Genomic DNA, 18,644 nt, shown 5'->3' with positions numbered 1-18,644 from the left:
ATCAGAAGAATGAGTTGCTGAATCAGTTCTGGAAATAAATCCAGGTATTTCCAACCAAGGACTTACTAATCTACTAACCCATCTCCTGAATAAGTTGAGTTTTTGTGCTTAGGAGTTAAATTCACTAGATTCATAAGCAGCAGCTCATGAATTCACAGCTATTGCCACTTATGCTAATTGCAGAATCTGATTTTGGTTGGAAAGTCTTCATTAAGGAGCCTGCTGAACTGCAGGTAAACCCTGATTGGTTTCAACATGGAAAAGTGTTTAGTAGATTGTGAAGCCTGTTTGTGTTCCATTAGAGTCTGCTTGTGCTACAGCTGATTAATGCCTTTTGAAATAGTATGATCATCTGTGGTGCTGATCAAGATACATTTTAAATCACTTCTCATTTGTCTTACAAACTTTGTCAGAGGAATGAACTAAATTCGAATGTTTTGAGTTCACACTGCATTTCCTCCTGAAGCGTGTTTTCACAAATGTGATTTTCCCTTGGGCTGTGTCTACATTGGCACGATCTTGCGCAAAAGCAGTCGCTTTTGTGCGAAAATGTGCTGCCTGTCTACACTGACCGCAAGTTCTTGCGCAAGTAAACTGACGTTATAATGTATGAAATCAGTGCTTCTTGCGCAAGAACTCTGATGCTCCTGCTCAGGAATAAGCCCTCTTGCGCAACTGTTCTTGCACAAGAGGCCAGTGTAGACAGGCAACATGAATTTATTGCGCAAGAAAGCCCTATGGTTAAAATGCCCATCAGAGCTTTCTTGCACAAGAGGGCGTCTACACTGGCATGGATGCTCTTGCGCAAAAGCACCTCTCTTGCACAAACGCACATGCCAGTGTAGACGCTCTCTTCTGGAAGAGTTTTTGCACAAGAACTCTTCTGCAAAAGAGTTATTGCGCAAGATCATGCCACTGTAGAGGTAGCCTTGTTGTATATAGTTTGAATGTTATGATAAAGGTCCTAAAGGGAACAGTGAAATAACCTAAAATTAACAAATTTTGTGACTGTAGTAATCTTTTCTTATCTTGTTAGTATTAATTATTCTAAAACAACATACGTGTCAGGAAATAAAAATATGAAACAGCCAACAAAAGCCAATATAACCCCTCATTTCATGTTTATTCTCTGGTAAATTGGATTTGGGAATTGGAAATCTTGTAGTTGGAACGAAGAGTTTTCAGATGTAGTGATTTACACTGACCTGTCTTCTGGGTCCTGGCCAACCATAAATTAACGTGTTGTATTTTGAATAATATGAGAAATTTAATGGTTTGTACATGTTATTGCTCATCCACCATGAGCATTTTGTAGTCTTGTTAGTTTAATAAAGATATTTTCCCCTTAAACTGTATGTAGAAAGCTGCCATGAGTAAATTATTTTTGGAGAAGTTAAAAATTATGTAATATACAGATACAGAGCCATATCCTCAGTATAAATCAGTGATGCTCATTGGTTTATATCAGTTGTGGTTCTGGTGGGAAGACTTTTAAGGGATTGATCAAAATTGTGTGCTTCTAATGTCAGAGAGAAGTATGTTGTACTTTGTGTATGTACAGCACCTCGCACAGTGGGGCCATGATCACATTTGGGATATCTAGGCTCTAGTGTAATACAAAAATATGAATATTACTGGTAGATTTAAATTTTTATCCCTTTGATTCACAGGTATGGGGAAGCATGGTCAACAAGTTTCAGATCTGCAACTTCTTTTGAGTCCCGTCCCACTATGTATATTATGCATGCCCAATGGTTATGTTTTTGATCTTGTAGTAGAGACAGCATCAGGAAATGTAGGATATTAGGACACTGATGCATAGGGAGATGAGCAACTAGTTGGGAGCAAATATTGGAGTATGGAGGCCCCTTTAGAAAGTAGATCAGAATTGCCCAGAACTCGAATCCCCAGTACCCAGAATTTTGGAAGCTCTTCAAGAGTTCAATGCCTGGATCATATGATGTAATCAATAATTTGCTATAATGCTAGATGGAGAAAAAAAGGTAGTGAGCAATGTACTCTTCTTTTGAGAGAGAGTGATAGAATTATATCTCATTTTCTAAAATCAAGGAAGACATCAGTCTTCTGTGCCTAGCTAGATTTGATTACTTGTCCTTCTTGTTACCTTTCTGTTATGTATGTGATAAGACTAAGAGTATAACCTTTTTACCTGTCTACCAAATCCGTATTTCATTATTGGATCCAGATATTAAAATTAAGATCAGTCTGAACAGAACAACATTTGTCAGGAATTATTAATTGTCATGGTTAATGGAGCTTGTAACTTGCAGTACCGCTTCAAGCAAATCCTTCCCCCATATAAAAGAGAACTCTGAATGTACTGGGTGCTTTTTATAGTGGCTTATAAAGGTTTTAGGCATCTGAATACATTTTGTTTTAATGGAAAGTACCCGAGTAAATCCATTTGCTTTAGAAACTACCCTATAAATGTTTTAATAAACAAGGCTATTATCTCTAATGGGTTAAGTGATCAGAGAACTGGCTTTCGTATTGTACTCGCAGTAGCACAACAGCAATTATTTAATGCATGAAAAAGTTTGGTCAAGTTATTTGATCAATGTCTTTGTCAAGTATACATACTGGCTGTGTCTAGACTGGAAAGTTTTTCCAGAAAATCAGCAGCTTTTCCGGAAAAACTTGCCAGCTGTCTACACTGGCCACTTGAATTTCCGGAAAAGCACTGACGATCTCATGTAAAATCATCAGTGCTTTTCCGGAAAAACTATGCTGCTCCCGTTTGGGCAAAAGTCTTTTTCCGAAAGACATTTGCCCAAAAGGGCCAGTGTAGACAGCATAGTACTGTTTTCCGCAAAAAAGCCCTGATCGCGAAAATGGCGATCGGGGCTTTTTTGCGGAAAATCGCGTCTAGATTGGCCACGGACGCTTTTCCGCAAAAAGTGCTTTTGCAGAAAAGCATCCTGCCAATCTAGACGCGCTTTTCCGAAAATGCTTTTAATGGAAAACTTTTCTGTTAAAAGCATTTTCGGAAATTCATGCCAGTGTAGACGTAGCCACTGGATCTTTGAGATGGTTATATGTGAAAAGCTGAGACTGTGTGCTCAGTTATCTTAGTATCCATGTAGTTGATGATTAAACTGGATTGACTCAGAATTTAGTAGCTGCCATGATAACTATGCGACAAAACGTAGTTTGTGGTCCCATGATCCACACTGTGCACTATGCTCTGATGTTGGGCATGAAATTCGATGTCAAAATGGTGGCAATTATACTTTTGTCACAGACTAATCATAATCTTCTTTATTTTGTGGATGAGGCACACCTATCCTGTTGAGACCATTCCACTAGTCACTGATTGGCAGAGCAAATCACACTCCAGCTCTGATCTCTCCATCCTTTGTCATATTGTCACATCATTCCATCACATTCTCACCCTGTGCTGGCACAAATTAGCAATGTTAAAGACTAGTCCACTAGTTGATTTCCCCTCCTCCCCCTTCCCTTGCTGCCTCTAGGAGATAGAGGCAGCAAAGAGCGGGGCGGGGGGGGGGGGGGAGGAGTACTTCAAAGTGGCAGCACTGCACAGTTGTGCGGCACTGCTGATTGAAACCCCAAGGTGGCGTTTCAAAGGGGCAGCCACTGCACGGCGGCTGCCCCTTTAAAATGCTGCCTCCAGTGTATCAAAGGGGCAGCAGTGGAGCCTGGGGTCAGATGGGGTCTCCGCAGCTGATCCCAGGCTCCGCGCAGCACTTCCCCAGAACCCAAGATGGGTTCCGGGGAAGTGCCACGTGGAGCCAGGGCTCAGCTGGGGAGTCCTCAGCTGACCCTGGGCTCCTAGAGGCATGCAGCATAGCATGGAGCCTGGGGTCAGCAGGGGATTCTGAGTCCCCCATTGACCCCAGGCTCCCTGGCTTTGAAATAGACAATAGCCCCTGTTGGGACTCTTGTGCATTTCAAAGCAGGCACCCATTTACAGCCCAGAGTCAGCAGGACTTCCCTCTGGCCTCAGGCTGTATGCGAAGTTCCGCATTCCTCCTTTGAAATGTACAAGAGACCCACTGGGGGCTCTTGTACATTTCAAAGGAGGACTGTGGAGGTGCCTATCGACTAGTAGATGGAAATTCCATCCATTAGTCGATGTGCTAAGCATTTTAACATCCTTAGACTATGTCCTGTCCATGGGAAACAGGCATATGACCAAAATGAGTGGGTGAAAACTGGGGGAATCTTCACCAGCCCCTTTAAGATGCTTTGGTGGCATATAGGGACCTTATAATATAATATAGGGACCTTATAATGGAATAAGGATTTGGCCCAATGAGATTGGAAAAGTTTTGTTCCAGATATTGTTACTTCAAGTGCCAAGAATTTTGAATGGGACACAGTAACATTTTTTATATATTTTTTTTTTTTATTTAAAAATATTTTTATCCTGTCTCTCTCTTTAAAATATTCAAGGTGGCTTACAACTTTTTAAAAACACAATGCAAATACAGTATTACAGCAGTTTGTTATGCAAGTTCTAATATCTCTTAATTGTAGCTGACATTACCAAGTTTGAACAATTTCAGGTTTATTGGTAAAAATTTCTAGATTAGATATCATTTGGGAATTTTTTCCAGGATGAGAGACACTATATGCATGTAAAATACTATCATTTCCATGCATACGTGAGCAGTTGCAGGCTTTTGTAAGTGTTGTGATTTAACTAGTCATTACATTTAACTGGAAAATGGAAACAATAACTGACTATCCACACAGATTCACCTTTACTAAATTTTATTACAATAGAAATCCTAACTTACTCTTTTTTAGCACAAATCCTCTGTGCATGTAAGAATGCATACAATGCCAAGGGAGCCTTTTAACACTTAATTGTAAGAAGGAAGGATTAGTAAGAATTCATTTGCATTTTATCTCTATTTTTTCACTTTAAATTATGTTTCTTACAGACACAGCTGTCTCAGGCTTTAAATGGCGTTTCAGATAAAGCAAAGGAAGCTAAAGAATTTTTGGTTCAGCTGAAAAATATATTACAACAGATACAGGTAACTTTACAATACTAGTTGTTTTGATAATACAGGCAGTCCCCGAGTTACGCGGATCCGACTTATGTCGGATCCGCAGTTACGAATGGGGATTTTCTCGCCCCGGAGGACTGGAGCAGCGGGACGCCTGGTCCCGCCGCCTGCCTCCTCCGGGGCGAGAAAAGCTGCTCCCAGTCTCCCTGGTCTGCTGGGGGAGCCAGAAGACCAGGGAGACGAGGAGCAAAGTGGCGGAGGACCCGGGCCGGACCCGCGGCGCTGATCTGGAAGCGCCGCGGTCCGGCCCGGGTCCTCCGCCGCTTTGCTCCGCGTCTCCCTGGTCTGCTGGGGGGGGACGCAGCTAGTGCCCCCCCAGCAGACCAGGGAGACGTGAGCAAAGCCCGGGGCCTGTGGTAGAGCAGGTGGGGCGCTGCCGGTTGGTCCCGCAGCACCGCTCCTTGGCGCTACTGGACCAACCCGGCAGCACCCCAGCTGCTCTGCCCCAGGAGTCCTGATTCAGCCGCTGCTGACCAGTTTCAGCAGCGGCTGAATCAGGACACCTGGGGCAGAGCAGCTGGGGTGCTGCTGGGTTGGTCCAGTAGTGCTGAGGAGCGGCCGCGCTACTGGACCAACCCAGCAGCACCCGAGCTGCTCTGCCCCAGGCATCCCCAAGTCAGCCGCTGCTGAAACTGACCAGCGGCTGACTACAGGAAGCTCGAGGCAGAGTTGCTCTGCCCCGGGCTTCCTGGAATCAGCTGCTGATCAGTTTCAGCAGCAGCTGACTTGGGGACGCCTGGGGTTCTTAAGTTGAATCTGTATGTAAGTCGGAACTGGTGTCCAGATTCAGCCACTGTTGAAACTGATCAGTTTCAGCAGCGGCTGAATTTGGATGCCAGTTCCGACTTACATACAGATTCAACTTAAGAACAAACCTACAGTCCCTATCTTGTACGTAACCCGGGGACTGCCTGTACAACAGACATAAGAGCTTAGTGCATAATTTAATGTATTACTTTAGTCTCTGACTGTTCATAAATTGTCTGGAATAACATATAGTTTCCTTTAATGCATCTGCAGGCAATACTATTCATCTGTTAATTCCTGCAAATATTTGTTGGCCTGTAGAATGTATGCCATTTGGTGCAAGAAGTTGAAATACAAATTCAATAGTATGATGTGCTTTTGTTAACTGACTGAATGAGTGTAATTCTTAGTCAGGTTTTGATATAAATATTCATTTTTACAAATTCAAAGTTTACGACATGTGAAAAGTCTAATATTTGCTTAAAATATGCAGTTTCTGAGAATATATTTGTATTTTAATTGTTACGATATTTGTGGAAAGTTAAAACACAAAATGGGCACAAGCACTGCCAAAATCAATTCAGTTTTTTATTTGAGTGGAAATTACTGTTGTGTGTAAGGATGTAAAAGAGTACTCGAATAGTCAACCATCCGATAAGCCTAGACTTATTGGGTAGTTGAATCGACTACTTGCATTTCCCCCTCTCCCTTGCTGCCTCTATATCAGAGGCAGCAAGCAGGGTGGGGGAGCAGGAGCTGCTTAATGCTAATATATTAATGGGTCTCAATAAATCAATTTTGTAGCATAATCATCTTGACAGTGTCCCTTTAGGCATTTTATAGCCAGCAGCTGTTAATGGTGCAACATGTAATGGAATCACAAAGGAAACATGGACATGCCAAATTCTTGAAAGGAAACATTTTGAAAATGTAAAATGTGTATATAGTTTGGGTAAATAACAGTTTTTACTGTAAAAACTTCATTTTCATAGATTAATATGATTGTCACTTTATTCTAGGAGAATGGGTTGGATTATGAAGCTTGTCTGGTTGCTCAGTGTGATGCCTTGGTTGATGCATTGACTCGTCAAAAGGCAAAACTGCTCACAAAAGTTACCAAAGAGCGTGAGCACAAATTAAAGGTGAGCATAACTATTGAGTTGCAAGCATTCCAGAACATATTTATACTGAAATGACTCTTTAGCCTAGTGTTAATGCACACATCTTTACTCAGTTAAATTCCCCATTGTTCATTTCTTGAAATGCTTATTCTTAACGTTTAACAAGGTCCATAACTATGACTTCAATGGCATTATTCATGTATTTGAAGTTAGGCATGTGCTTAAGTAACTTACTCAATAGTGCTTCCGTCTTAGGCGGTACTCTTATTAAAGTTTATGAGTCAAATCCTGACAAGTGCTAAGTAATCACAACTCCTACTGAAATTATCAGCAGTTCAAGCATTCAGTACCTCTCTGGTTTTGATCAAATGGAAGCAATCTTATTTGGGAAAGAATTGAATAAAACTTCAGATTTTAGCCATTTTGTAAAAACCTGTGGAACCTCTAATGTCAATAAAACACATCCTGAAGCCTTTGTTCACTCTTTTCTCAAGAGACATGCCGATAGATCTGTTTTTGATAGCTATAAATTACAAGTTTTGGGTGCCTTACAAATATTTTTGTATTGTCTAATTAACAAAATATAAAAGGAATGGAAACACTGCTTAAGCTTAGTGATCTGGGAACATCACTCTGACAATATCCTAAATTTGTAATGTCCCACCAAAAACCCTGGATCCTCCTATCACTTACACCATTTTTACCTTGAATAACTCCCTAGACTTCAATGGATTTACTCCTGATTTACAGCAAGATGAGAGCAGAAAGAAGTCCAAAGTTGGGAAAAGGGGGAGATGTGCCTTTTATATTCTTTTCCCAAGCAATGAATCCTCTGGACGAACAGGGGTCTATTGTAATTATGAAGGGAATGACAGACTATTGACTGTACAGCAGTTCTCATAGTTATCCTAATTAATATATTAGGTTTAAATTAGTTTTTGTATTAAAAGCTCAAACTTTAATGGAAGTGCGGTTGTGACTGCAGTTAACACCCATTAGATTCTAATTCCTTCAACCATGAGCAGACCTGAGTATTCAACACAATCTGTTCTTATAATTGAGATTCCCTGTATGTGACATTTTGCCAAACTAATTATCAGTATTGACAATACAGAGCAAAGAAGTGTAGCGGATGCAGATGAGGCAATACCCATATGGCAGCTAAAGCAAACATAACTTTAAGACTCTCTTCTATTCACTGCCACTGCTTCTGAAATAATGTACTTGATTCAGTGAAAGCTGAGTGGATTATCAGAAATGTACTGATGTTTTCTTTTGCAGGTTGTGTGGGACCAGATAAATCATTGTACTCTGAAGCTACGTCAGTCAACGGGACTTATGGAATACTGTCTGGAAGTAATCAAAGAAAACGACCCTTCTGGGTTTTTGCAGGTATTTTCCTTCCTAGTTTTGTAAAAAACAAAAGGTTGTACTGGAATGTAAAACTTGATCTGATATGGAGAGTTTGGATTAATGGCTTGGAGATGGATGATGGAGCCTTTCAGGGTGTGTCTACACAGCAAAGTTATTTCAGAATAATGGCCGTTATTCCAAAATAACTATATGAGCATTTACACAGCAATTCCATTATTTCAAAATAATTTCGAAATAACAGATAGCTTATTCCGACTTCTGTAAACCTCATTCTACGAAGAATAACACCTATTCCGAAATAGCTATTCCAAAATAAGGCATGTGTAGATGCTCCACTTCTGCTACTTCGAAATAGCTCCTCACCAGGGCTATTCTAAGTTATTCCTCCTGGGGTTCTAAATCAAGATAGCATGTCTACATTAGGGAAGCCTGCCTCGGATTAATTTTGAGGATTCCCTGCAGTGTAGACGTGCTATTTTGAAATAAGGTTTTTCGGCATAACTATTCCAGCGTAGCTTATTCCGAAATAACTGTGCAGTGTAGACATAGTCTCATACATAGGCTCATATTCTGACCTTGTCAATAATACCCAGAAATTATTATAGTTTGGTGGCTAGTATGAAATAATTTGGTGGAATTTTGTATTTCCCAATGGACAAGGGTCTGCCTCATGAGAAAACCCTCCAACATAATTGGTACTCTTTTTGGTAGTCTCAATAGAGGCCAAGACTGGCATGGAAATGGAAGACTCAATTCTCCCCTTTGCCTAACCTGCTTTCTTTGCTGGGGGGATGTGGTAGGGAACCATCAGGGACCTGGTTATGGCTTCCCGATTTTTGTACCAACCCAGTTCCAGTGTCAGTTAGGCTACATCTATACTGCAATCTTCTTTTGCGACAGCTTATGCAAATGAAGCTCAGAGTAGAATATTGCCATGCTTCATTTGCATAATTAATTGGCAGCTGTTTTTGCGCAAGAGGCTTTTGTGCAAAAAGGAGCTGTGTAGATGGCTCCTTTTTGCTCAAAAACCCGCTCTTGCGTGAGAGCCGTTCTTCCTCATTTTTTCAGGGAGAACGGCTCTTGCGCAAGAGGGGGTTTTGTGCTAAAACAGCTGCTAATTAATTATGCAAAATAAAGCACAGTGATATTCTACTCCATGCTTCATTTGCATAAGCTTTTGCGGAAGAAGGCTGCAGTATAGACTTAGCCTTAGTTAGAGAAGCCTAGAAACCTTGCATCATGGACCCCACCAAGCCTTCAACTTGCTCCTGATATGACTCGGTCCTGTTGCCATACCTCTCAACCTTCAAACCTGCCAGTGTGAGAGATCAAAATGTGTGCCCATTTTGATGGAGATATGGAATGCCTATCTTGTTGCACGTCCAACCTAATTTACAGATGGAAATGTTTTCTAGATTGATCCTTTTTAAAGGATTATTTTCTCACTATATGAATTAATTAAACCACTTTTTAAAATCAAATTCCTGTCACATGCAGCCATAAAGTCGCCTCGTGTGAGGTATCAGCAGGATAGAAGCCTGAAGTGCTAGATCCCCTTTTACAATGCTTCTTCTCAAAGAAAACTCTTTTCCCCCCCTTATTCTCACAGGAGATTTGTTCTGAAAAGTCAGTATGAGAAGCTTCAGCACACGTGGACCAAATTTCTATGCTTGCTTCAGTTATGATATGCAGAGGTGCTGGAACAATTTTTATAGTGGGGGTGCTGAGAGCCATTGAATCAAACTGTAAAAACTCTATATAATGGAATCCACTTTAAGCCAGGGAGTGTGGCAGCAACATCCTGCACCTCTAGTCTAGCACTTGTGATGCTATGGCATAGTCATTCAGATTTGTCATTTCTAACTTATTCTGATACATTTTGCATTTGCAGTTTCATTAAAAGCCCTAATATTCTTCTTAAGATTTCAGATGCTTTAATCAAACGTGTTCAGGTCTCTCAGGAACAATGGGTTAAAGGAGCCTTGGAACCGAAAGTGTCAGCTGAATTTGACCTGACTCTGGACAGTGAACCTTTACTACAGTCAATTCACCAGCTGGATTTTATTCAGATGAAATGTAGGGGTGAGCTTTTGTGATTTGATTTTTTTTTTTAATTTCATGTCTGCTTTGAAACAATGCTGTAAAGGGGGGAGGGTGGAAGAAGCTGGGGAGAGGGAGAAAGATAAACTACTTGCCATTTTTGGATAACTATTTTTGTCTTCTCTTAATCAAACATGAGTTTACCAAGGAGTGCTTTAACCTCACCTCAAGTGATCAGGACAAGTTCAGACAGTGCAATTTGGTGAAGTTAAAGATTCAAAAAGATAAAAGTTTCAGATAGAGACAATCTGTCAGCATTGAAGGTGATAAAGACATTGGTGTCAATCTGAACTTGAAAATGACATCGCTCCATTCTGAAAAAAACTTAAAAAAACAATGAATAGTCCTGCAGCACCTTAGAGACTAACAAAAAATGTAGATGGTATCATGAGCTTTCATGAGCATAACCCACGTCTTCAGATGAATGGAGATAAGAGGTCCGGGGTGCAAATAAATAGCAGAGAAAGAGAGGGGTTGGGGAGAGAAAGAAAAGGGGAAAACATGCATTTTTTTTGTTAATTAGAGTGTCCTTGCTAAATGAGGCTAATAGGGTGGGTTATAAGTATTCCAAGTACCTGGTGCTTAGCATTTTATGTCATTAGGATATGGAAAGTAGCAGCCAATTCAGGTCAAATCTTTGTTGAAACCACTATTCAAGGTGTCAGAGTAAATGAAACCCAGTTCTACAGTTTCTCTCTCCAGGAGACTTTTGAAATTGTTTTGAAATAATACAGACACCTTTAGATCTATTAGTGAGTACCCGGGCAAGTTGAAATATTCCCCAACAGGTTTCTGTGTGTTACCATTTCGAATATCTGATTTGTGTCCATTAATCCTTTGTCGACACTGTCCAGTTTGGCCAATATACATGGCCGAGGGGCATTGCTGGCATGTCGTGGCATAGATCACACTGATGGATATGCAGTTATATGAGCCTCTGATGTGGTGGCTTATGTGGTTAGGTCCTGTGATAATGTCACTTGAATAGGTGTGTAGACAGAGTTGACACCGGGGTTGATTATATGTGGTTTTGGGAGCAAGGGGGTTTCCTGGATAAGTACATTGGAGGTGTGCTGCATGGTTGCTGGAAAGAATTTGTTTGAGGTTAGTTGGTTGTCTATAGGCAAGGATTGGCCTGTCCTCCAAGGCCTGTGAGAGTGAGGGGTCATTTTTCCAGGATAGCTCCTTTCTGCAGCATTCACAAATTGAATGCAGTTAATCAAAAATGAGTTGCTGGGATAGCTGGCTGGAAAACTACAATTGCCTTTTGTGGAAAATTTTGGAGGTTTCAGAATTTTACTATGGAAACGTGAGCCTGGCGGTTAGTTCAGGCAGGTGGGATATGGGAGACCTAGATTTAGGGCCCTTCTCTGTCTGAGTCACCATAAGGCCAGTGCCCTACGCATAGGACTGTATAGTTAGCATCACTCTGGAGCAATTAACATTGCATGTTTTACACAGGGTGGAACAGTTTCAACAGGAGAGAAAGCACAAGACTGACTGTGTAGCCCAGTGATGAGGGCATTGACCTGGAGACCAGTGGTTTGAACATGAGTCTGCCAGAGCCTAGCTGAGTGCCCTAATCACTAGGGTATTGGCTGAGCTGGAATGAACTGGCTCATGCGCTCTCTCTTCCTCCTGCCCTCAAACTTTTGTCAAAATTGATCCATTTCTACAAAACGAACAGGTTTTGAAAAAACAGCATTTTTTTTTTTTACAGAAAACAGTTTTTTTTTAAATTTTCAACCAGCTCCAGTTACCAACATGTTAGCAAGTGGCAAACAAATTACTTCTTTTTCACAGAGATTGTCTACACTACTGCTTAAGTTGATGTAAATTGCATTGCTCAGGGGCATGAAAAAGCCACTCTCCTGAGCAATGTAACTTACATTGACTTAAGCAGTAGTGTAGACAAGCCCTGTGAAAAAGAAGTGGGGTTTTTTTTGGTAACTAGTATCAACACCTGACTATGTCAGTGGGAGATGCTCTCCTGCCAACATAGCTTTTGCCTCTTATTGAGGTGGAGCAATTACGTTGACAGGAGAGTGCTTTCCCATCGATGTAATATGTCTTCACCAGATGTACTACCAACACCAATTTAGTGTTGTGGTGAAGACAAGCCCTCAGTCAGGCAGAACCATCATGGATAGCTATGCTCAGTGAGGATACTGCATTTGCCAGAGCCCAAAATAAAGCTTTTGTAGGTATGGGCAAGAAATTGCCATGGAAGATCATTGCCTATGGAATTCCTTAACATCAAAGATCAGGGTTAGCACAAGCCTCGCTGTCTATAGGAAAAATTGCAAGCCTATTATTTTGAACAAGACCTTCCTCAATAACAATGTCAGAAGAACAGCCCAGTGATGTTTCTTGTGGGAGATGAGGGAAGGGAGAACAAGAGAGAGCTGGTAGAGAGCAAGTACCATATGCAAAAAATATGTAATGACGTCTACATGTTTTTGGAACTTAGATACCAACATGATGGGCACATCCAAACTAGATGTATGAACAGACCTAGACATTCTATAGGGGCCTGATCCAAAGTCCACTGAGGTAAATGGGAATCTGTCCATTGACTTCAATAGGCCTAAAGATACATGTGGAAGACTAAAAAGAGTCTACCAGAAAGTACTGGATGGGTTAAAGATAATTTTGTTTTTCTCTAATGCCACACAAGCAGTCCAGAAATATGAGAATTTATGTTCATCTAGTTTATCTGTTCTCCATAGGCTAAGTTCTGAACTGAAAGAGTCCAAGTTAATTCAAACAGAGTAACTAATATGACAGCTTAATCCTTGTAGAAACAGCAGAAATTGTAGACTTCAGATTAATAGTTAAAAGGTCAAAGTAAACTTAAGGAAAGGGGATTGTAACTTGTCATAAATCTATCTTCTGTCTATACTATATGTAGTAGAAATGTGCATCTGTCTGTCCATCCTCCTGAGTCTGTTTGTTCCAGAACTCCTCTTAAAAGGTAAGAGCTAAAACTGCCAAATTTGGTAGGCAGCTTCCTCTTATCATAACTTAGAACAATAGGATCTGCCTGGAATTTGATTGTTGCTCAAAAAATGGAAAGGGAGGGCTCTGGTAGGAGAGACAATTGTACTGCAGAATGACCACAGTGGGGCAAAAGGAGTCAGAGATAGGGTCTTGGCAGCTATAACCACATTTGGCCAACAGGGGTGGAGAAGGGGACATCATCATCATCAAGAACCATAGACTCAATGCCAGTTGGTGTCCAATGCCTCCCTCTTTCCATCATTCCCTGTCCAGTGCAGAGTGGCTTAGTTTCTGTAGACTAGCTCCACATCAATCTACTATATCATCTACTCATTCTCTGTGGGGTCCCCCTCTCCTATTCAGACCATCTATTATGCTGGGGTCTTAACTTTTATTTACTATGTATTGCAGAGATTTTGTCTGTCTATGAGCAAGTTTGTCTGAAACTGTGGTGCATCTACCTTGCAGGTGTTCCCCAGCTCAAGCTTAGCCCCGATTTTTTTTTCCCCCTGCAGCAGGGAGCCCACTCTGGCACTCCAGCTTTGCCCTCCTTCCCCCATGCGGGTGAAGTTCCAGCAGTGGCTTCCCTCTGTCAGGGGAAGGTAGAGAAAGCCCTGAGCCTCACTGCACGATCTGGCTCGTGGGGAAGAAGCGTCCCCCCTCCTCCTATCCTTTCTGGGGGAACAGTAGCGTGTGGGCGCTCTACCTGGAGGATTTCTCCACTGCTCCCAGTGGCCAGAATCTGGCCAGTAGGAGCAGCAGAAGGCCGTGCCTGGAAATGGTGCAGGGTGCAAAGGCAAGTAAGTGCCCCCCGCACCCTGATGCCCAGATCCTGCATCCTTCTATGCACCCCCCTCACACACCTCCCTCCATCAAGACCCTGCATCCCCAACCCACTCCTGCACCCTCCCCCTTGACCAGACACCTATCCCACCCTTGCTCCTGCACCCTCCCTCCTGGCTCACACTGCACCTTCCTTTGCTCTTGCCCCCTTTCTCTGGCCAGACACTCTACTCATACCCTACCTTCCATCCAGTCCTCGCACCCTCACGTCCTCCTGCACCCCAACTTCTTCCCAGACCTTGCACCCTCACCCCCTCCTGCACTACACCTCCTGCTTAGATTCTGCACCCCATCCCTCTCACTGGCAGCCCTGTCCCGCACACTGAACCCCTCATTTTTGTCCCAGCCTCAGAGCCTAAGGGAGTCCACAAAATCCACTAACCCTGGAAACCCAGAAGAGTAAATTTGGCCTATGAGAAGCCCTGAACCTCAGTCCTCCCTGTCCCTTCCCCAATGGAGCTAGAGTGCCAGAGGAGAAACACTTTTCCATGGCTGCAGTAGCTCCAGTAGTAGAGTGGGGGAAGAAGTATATATCTCCTAGCTGGGGGACAAACAGACACACAGACAATTATCTGAAATACATAATAGATAGCAGTGCCTTTCTCCACTTCTGCCCTCTGTTGGCCCAATGGGGTTATAGCTGTCTTGGTCCCCATCTCTGGCCCCTTTCTGCCCCCTGTATGGTCATTCTGCAGTATAACTGTCTCTTGCCAGTTTTATGAGAAACAACCGAATTCCAGGCACATCCCATTGCCCTGGCACAACTAAACTTGATAAGAGGAAACTGCATACCAAATTTGGTGGTCCTAGCTCTTACCATTTAGGAGGAGTTTTTGAACAAATAGATTGGCAAACAGACAGATGCACATTTCTAAAATATATAGTAAGAAGATATAATATACTTTTTGGTTGTGTGTGCCTCATAGGGTTCTGTTAGGGTATGTTTATACTGCATGTCACAGCATGTGACTCATCTTGAGTAGACCTTCTCAAGTTGGCTATAATCTGGCTATCTTAGATCCTGAGCTGTGAATCTGTGTAGCATGCACTTCAGCAAGGACTGAACAAGCCCCTAATGCTCCCTAGATAATTGCACACAGTGCCAGCCAGTGGGTGAAATGCACACGGCTGCAGCTTCAGTGAAGCATGCTAGATTAAAGTTAGTTTGGGTACATGCACTTGAGTTGCAGCCACGCTCTGTGAATAGGCACACTCTTAATTTGACATGTTGGAATGTACTAGAATTTACTATTGCAATCTCACCTCTTTCCTCCTGCAGTTCATTTCCATTCCATACCAGATGGAAAGTACTTTTAAGTTCCCGAAATCCATCTCTGTCTGCCCTGGAGCTACCTGGTATGTGCTGGCTTGCCCCAAAAAGCTTTTCTGTGTCAGCAAGCTGGTACATAGCCATCTCTACCTTCCCTGCTGGTTCCTTAGTGTCTAAAAATTTAAAACAGCTTTATGCTATCATCTCATTCACATACTGAGAATCTGAAGTGCTTGCTATCTAGATAGCCCAGTGTGTAGAAATGAAAGGAACTATTTCAAATAGTTCATATTGATAAAAATAAATGATCATGTTTTACTAGACAACAATCAGAGTGGCAAGAAACAGGGGTCTATAAATAGACTGGGAAGTCAGCACTACGGCTGTGTCTACACTGGCCACTTATTCCGGAAAATCAGCCGCTTTTCTGGAATAACTTGCCAGCTGTCTACACTGGCACCTTGAATTTCCGGAAAAGCACTGACGATCTACTGTAAAATCATCAGTGCTTTTCCGGAAAAACTATGCTGCTCCCGTTTGGGCAAAAGTCCTTTTCCGGAAAACTGTTCCGGAAAAGGGCCAGTGTAGACAGCACAGTAGTGTTTTCCGCAAAAAAGCCCCGATCGCGAAAATGACGATCGGGGCTTTTTTGCGGAAAAGCTCGTCTAGATTGGTCACGGACACTTTTCCGGAAAAAGTGCTTTTCCGGAAAAGCACCCTGCCAATGCAGACGCGCTTTTTCCGGAAATACTTATAACGGAAAACTGTTCCGTTTTAAGCATTTCCGGAAAAGCGTGCCAGTGTAGACGTAGCCTACATGTTGAGGCTTTGTTGTTTTTCCACAAGCAACATACAGAATAACCCCTGGATTTGTAGTCTCATAAAAATACATGCCCCTCCTGAAACCAGTCCCATTCACCACATTGGACCAGAGAGCAATCAGTCTTTGCCATGTGCTCTGGTGTCATATGGGAATTCTGTCAACTCCCTGTTTTGTTTGGTCTGGGAACAGCATATGCAGAAGGCACTTTAATGACATTCAAAGCTAAACCAGAAGGGTGATCAGGTACTATCCCAAGAGAAAATGTACCAGACTGACCATTTTAACTGCAAGTTGTTTTTCTATATGTTTGTTTACACCCTGGTACATGAAGATTGGAAACTGGAGTAGGAAACGAAGCTGTCCATGTCCGAATGAGGAAGATGAGGGAAGGGGAGAGAGACAAGGAGAGAACTGTGAAAAATAACTTCCTCCCCCTACCCACTGGGGAATGGAACATTGTCATCAGCACCTGTAGATACTTGAATTTCTGAAATCTCTTTTCTTTTTTTTTCAAATCTCTGGCCTGAGCTTGCATCACTGAGCTTGCATAGGTCAATGGGAGGTGAATGTCTGCTCATAAACAAACACTGATGTACTATGTTCGACAAAGCAGAATGAAAATGAAATCAGATTGTAGTAAATTAGCCCTGGTGGGAACTTGTGCATGTATCTTATTGGTGGCCTAAGGATAAGCTTCAGATAAAAAAACTAATCTCAGTAAATAAAGATCAGGCAGAGTTTCCTTAACAATGAGAAATACAAACAGTTGCAGATTTACTGCACAGAGATACTGTACTGTAATGATGCTTAATCGTAGGAGTGGCTCTTGGATAGCCTGTTAGCAATAACTTAGCACCGTAAGGGATATGTTGAGGCACTGTAAGACACACCATTTTAAATATTTGATGTCATTTTGATCTAGCCCACATCTCTTTCCTTTTCTCAGTCTTCTTCCCTCCATTATATATTCTGCTTGCCATGGTCTGAAATCCCTATCCTTCTCCATGACTAGCTGAGACTGTTCACCATATTCTCTCTGTTTTCGCTAAAGGTGTGACCAGAGATCTGTTCTTGAATGCTGGAATATTGATGGGATTAGTGTTTGTGGGTATGTCTACACTACCTCCCTAGTTCGAACTAGGGTGGTAATGTAGGCAACCGGAGTTGCAAATGAAGCCCGGGATTTGAATTTCCCGGGCTTCATTTGCATCTCGCCGGGTGCCGCCATTTTTAAATGTCCGCTAGTGCGGACTCCGTGCCGCGTGTAGCCGCGTGGCACGGAGTCCGCACTAGCGGACATTTAAAAATGGCGGCGCCCGGCGAGATGCAAATGAAGCCCGGGAAATTCAAATCCCGGGCTTCATTTGCAACTCCGGTTGCCTACATTACCACCCTAGTTTGAACTAGGGTGGTAGTGTAGACATACCCAGAAAGTTGCAAAATGAAGAATGGATACAAATGCTTAAAATCACTTTTGGTATGTGGTAGGGATGTTGAAATTGGGTAACAGTGTAATTGTTGAAATTTTCATCAGTTACATGGTTACAGCACACCTGCAGGGTGGAGTGGCAGCTGGCTCCCGAAGAGCTGGTGTGTGCAAGGAGGCAGCTTAAAACTCCGCATTGCTGCCACTGATACAGAGGCAGCAGTATTGGGTAGCAGCTGGGGCCCACCAGAGGCCACTTTCTACCCGGAGAGCTCTAAATATCAACCTGTCTGGTTCTTCTCCCCTAGGAATGTACCTCCCTCCTGCCATCCCTACCCAGCCACCATGATCACCCCACCCACATCTTCCTGTGGGGACTCCCTCCTATTCCCTTCCCCGCCCCAGCACCTGGCAAGTTTCTCAGTACTCAGGCTCAACAAAAAGAATGAATTGGTATTTGAAAAAATCCAAAGGAGTGGCTTCATCGCTAGTTTTATCTTTTTATTTAAGGACATGGCAGAGTGAAGGCAGGTATCTGAATGTAGCCTTGTTCTCTTGCTTGCTGATCACATTGTGTTTCCAGCAAGAGGTGACTCAAGATATTAGCCGGTCAAGCTAGCTGATTGGGGAGGGATAAGAGGGTCTAAAGCTCATTGGATTGCTTTCTTGCTGAATACAATTCCCCTATGGTTTAGCCTGGGGGAAAAGTCATTGTAGTGTACTACACAGGTTGACAAACAGCAAAACAGAGCCTTTGAACATCCAACTCTGTCCGAACAGAGGAAGGAGCTGTGGGATGGGTTGAATTGGGTGTGACTAAGCTTCTAATTTGACATGAGACATCAGCGACACAGTGGTCATCTAGAACCCCAAGGATCTC

The 18,644-nt window shown here is 42.6% G+C and overlaps 1 protein-coding gene across 5 annotated transcripts in view; it reads left to right on the top strand.

Annotated features, from left to right (window-relative positions):
- The window catches only part of TRIM67 (tripartite motif containing 67), a 47,404-nt gene that overhangs the window by 2,880 nt on the left and 25,880 nt on the right, over window positions 1-18,644 (top strand). For 3 of the 5 annotated variants that reach the window (XM_089777358.1, XM_075924701.2, XM_075924698.2), the window contains exons 2-5: window positions 4,932-5,027; window positions 6,827-6,949; window positions 8,210-8,320; window positions 10,225-10,384. In XM_089777358.1, coding sequence (XP_089633484.1) covers window positions 4,932-5,027; window positions 6,827-6,949; window positions 8,210-8,320; window positions 10,225-10,384 — 490 coding nt within the window. The remainder of the gene's footprint in view (window positions 1-4,931; window positions 5,028-6,826; window positions 6,950-8,209; window positions 8,321-10,224; window positions 10,385-18,644) is intronic. The other 2 variants (XM_014573037.3, XM_075924699.2) reach the window with 1 other exon arrangement.

The sequence above is a fragment of the Pelodiscus sinensis genome, chromosome 3 (assembly GCF_052426305.1).
Source record: "Pelodiscus sinensis isolate ZL-2025 chromosome 3, ASM5242630v1, whole genome shotgun sequence".
In the NCBI taxonomy this organism is placed as follows: Eukaryota; Metazoa; Chordata; order Testudines; family Trionychidae; genus Pelodiscus; species Pelodiscus sinensis.
The sequence above is the reverse complement of the archived record's forward strand: the minus strand, read 5'-3'. Positions and strand labels throughout refer to the sequence as shown.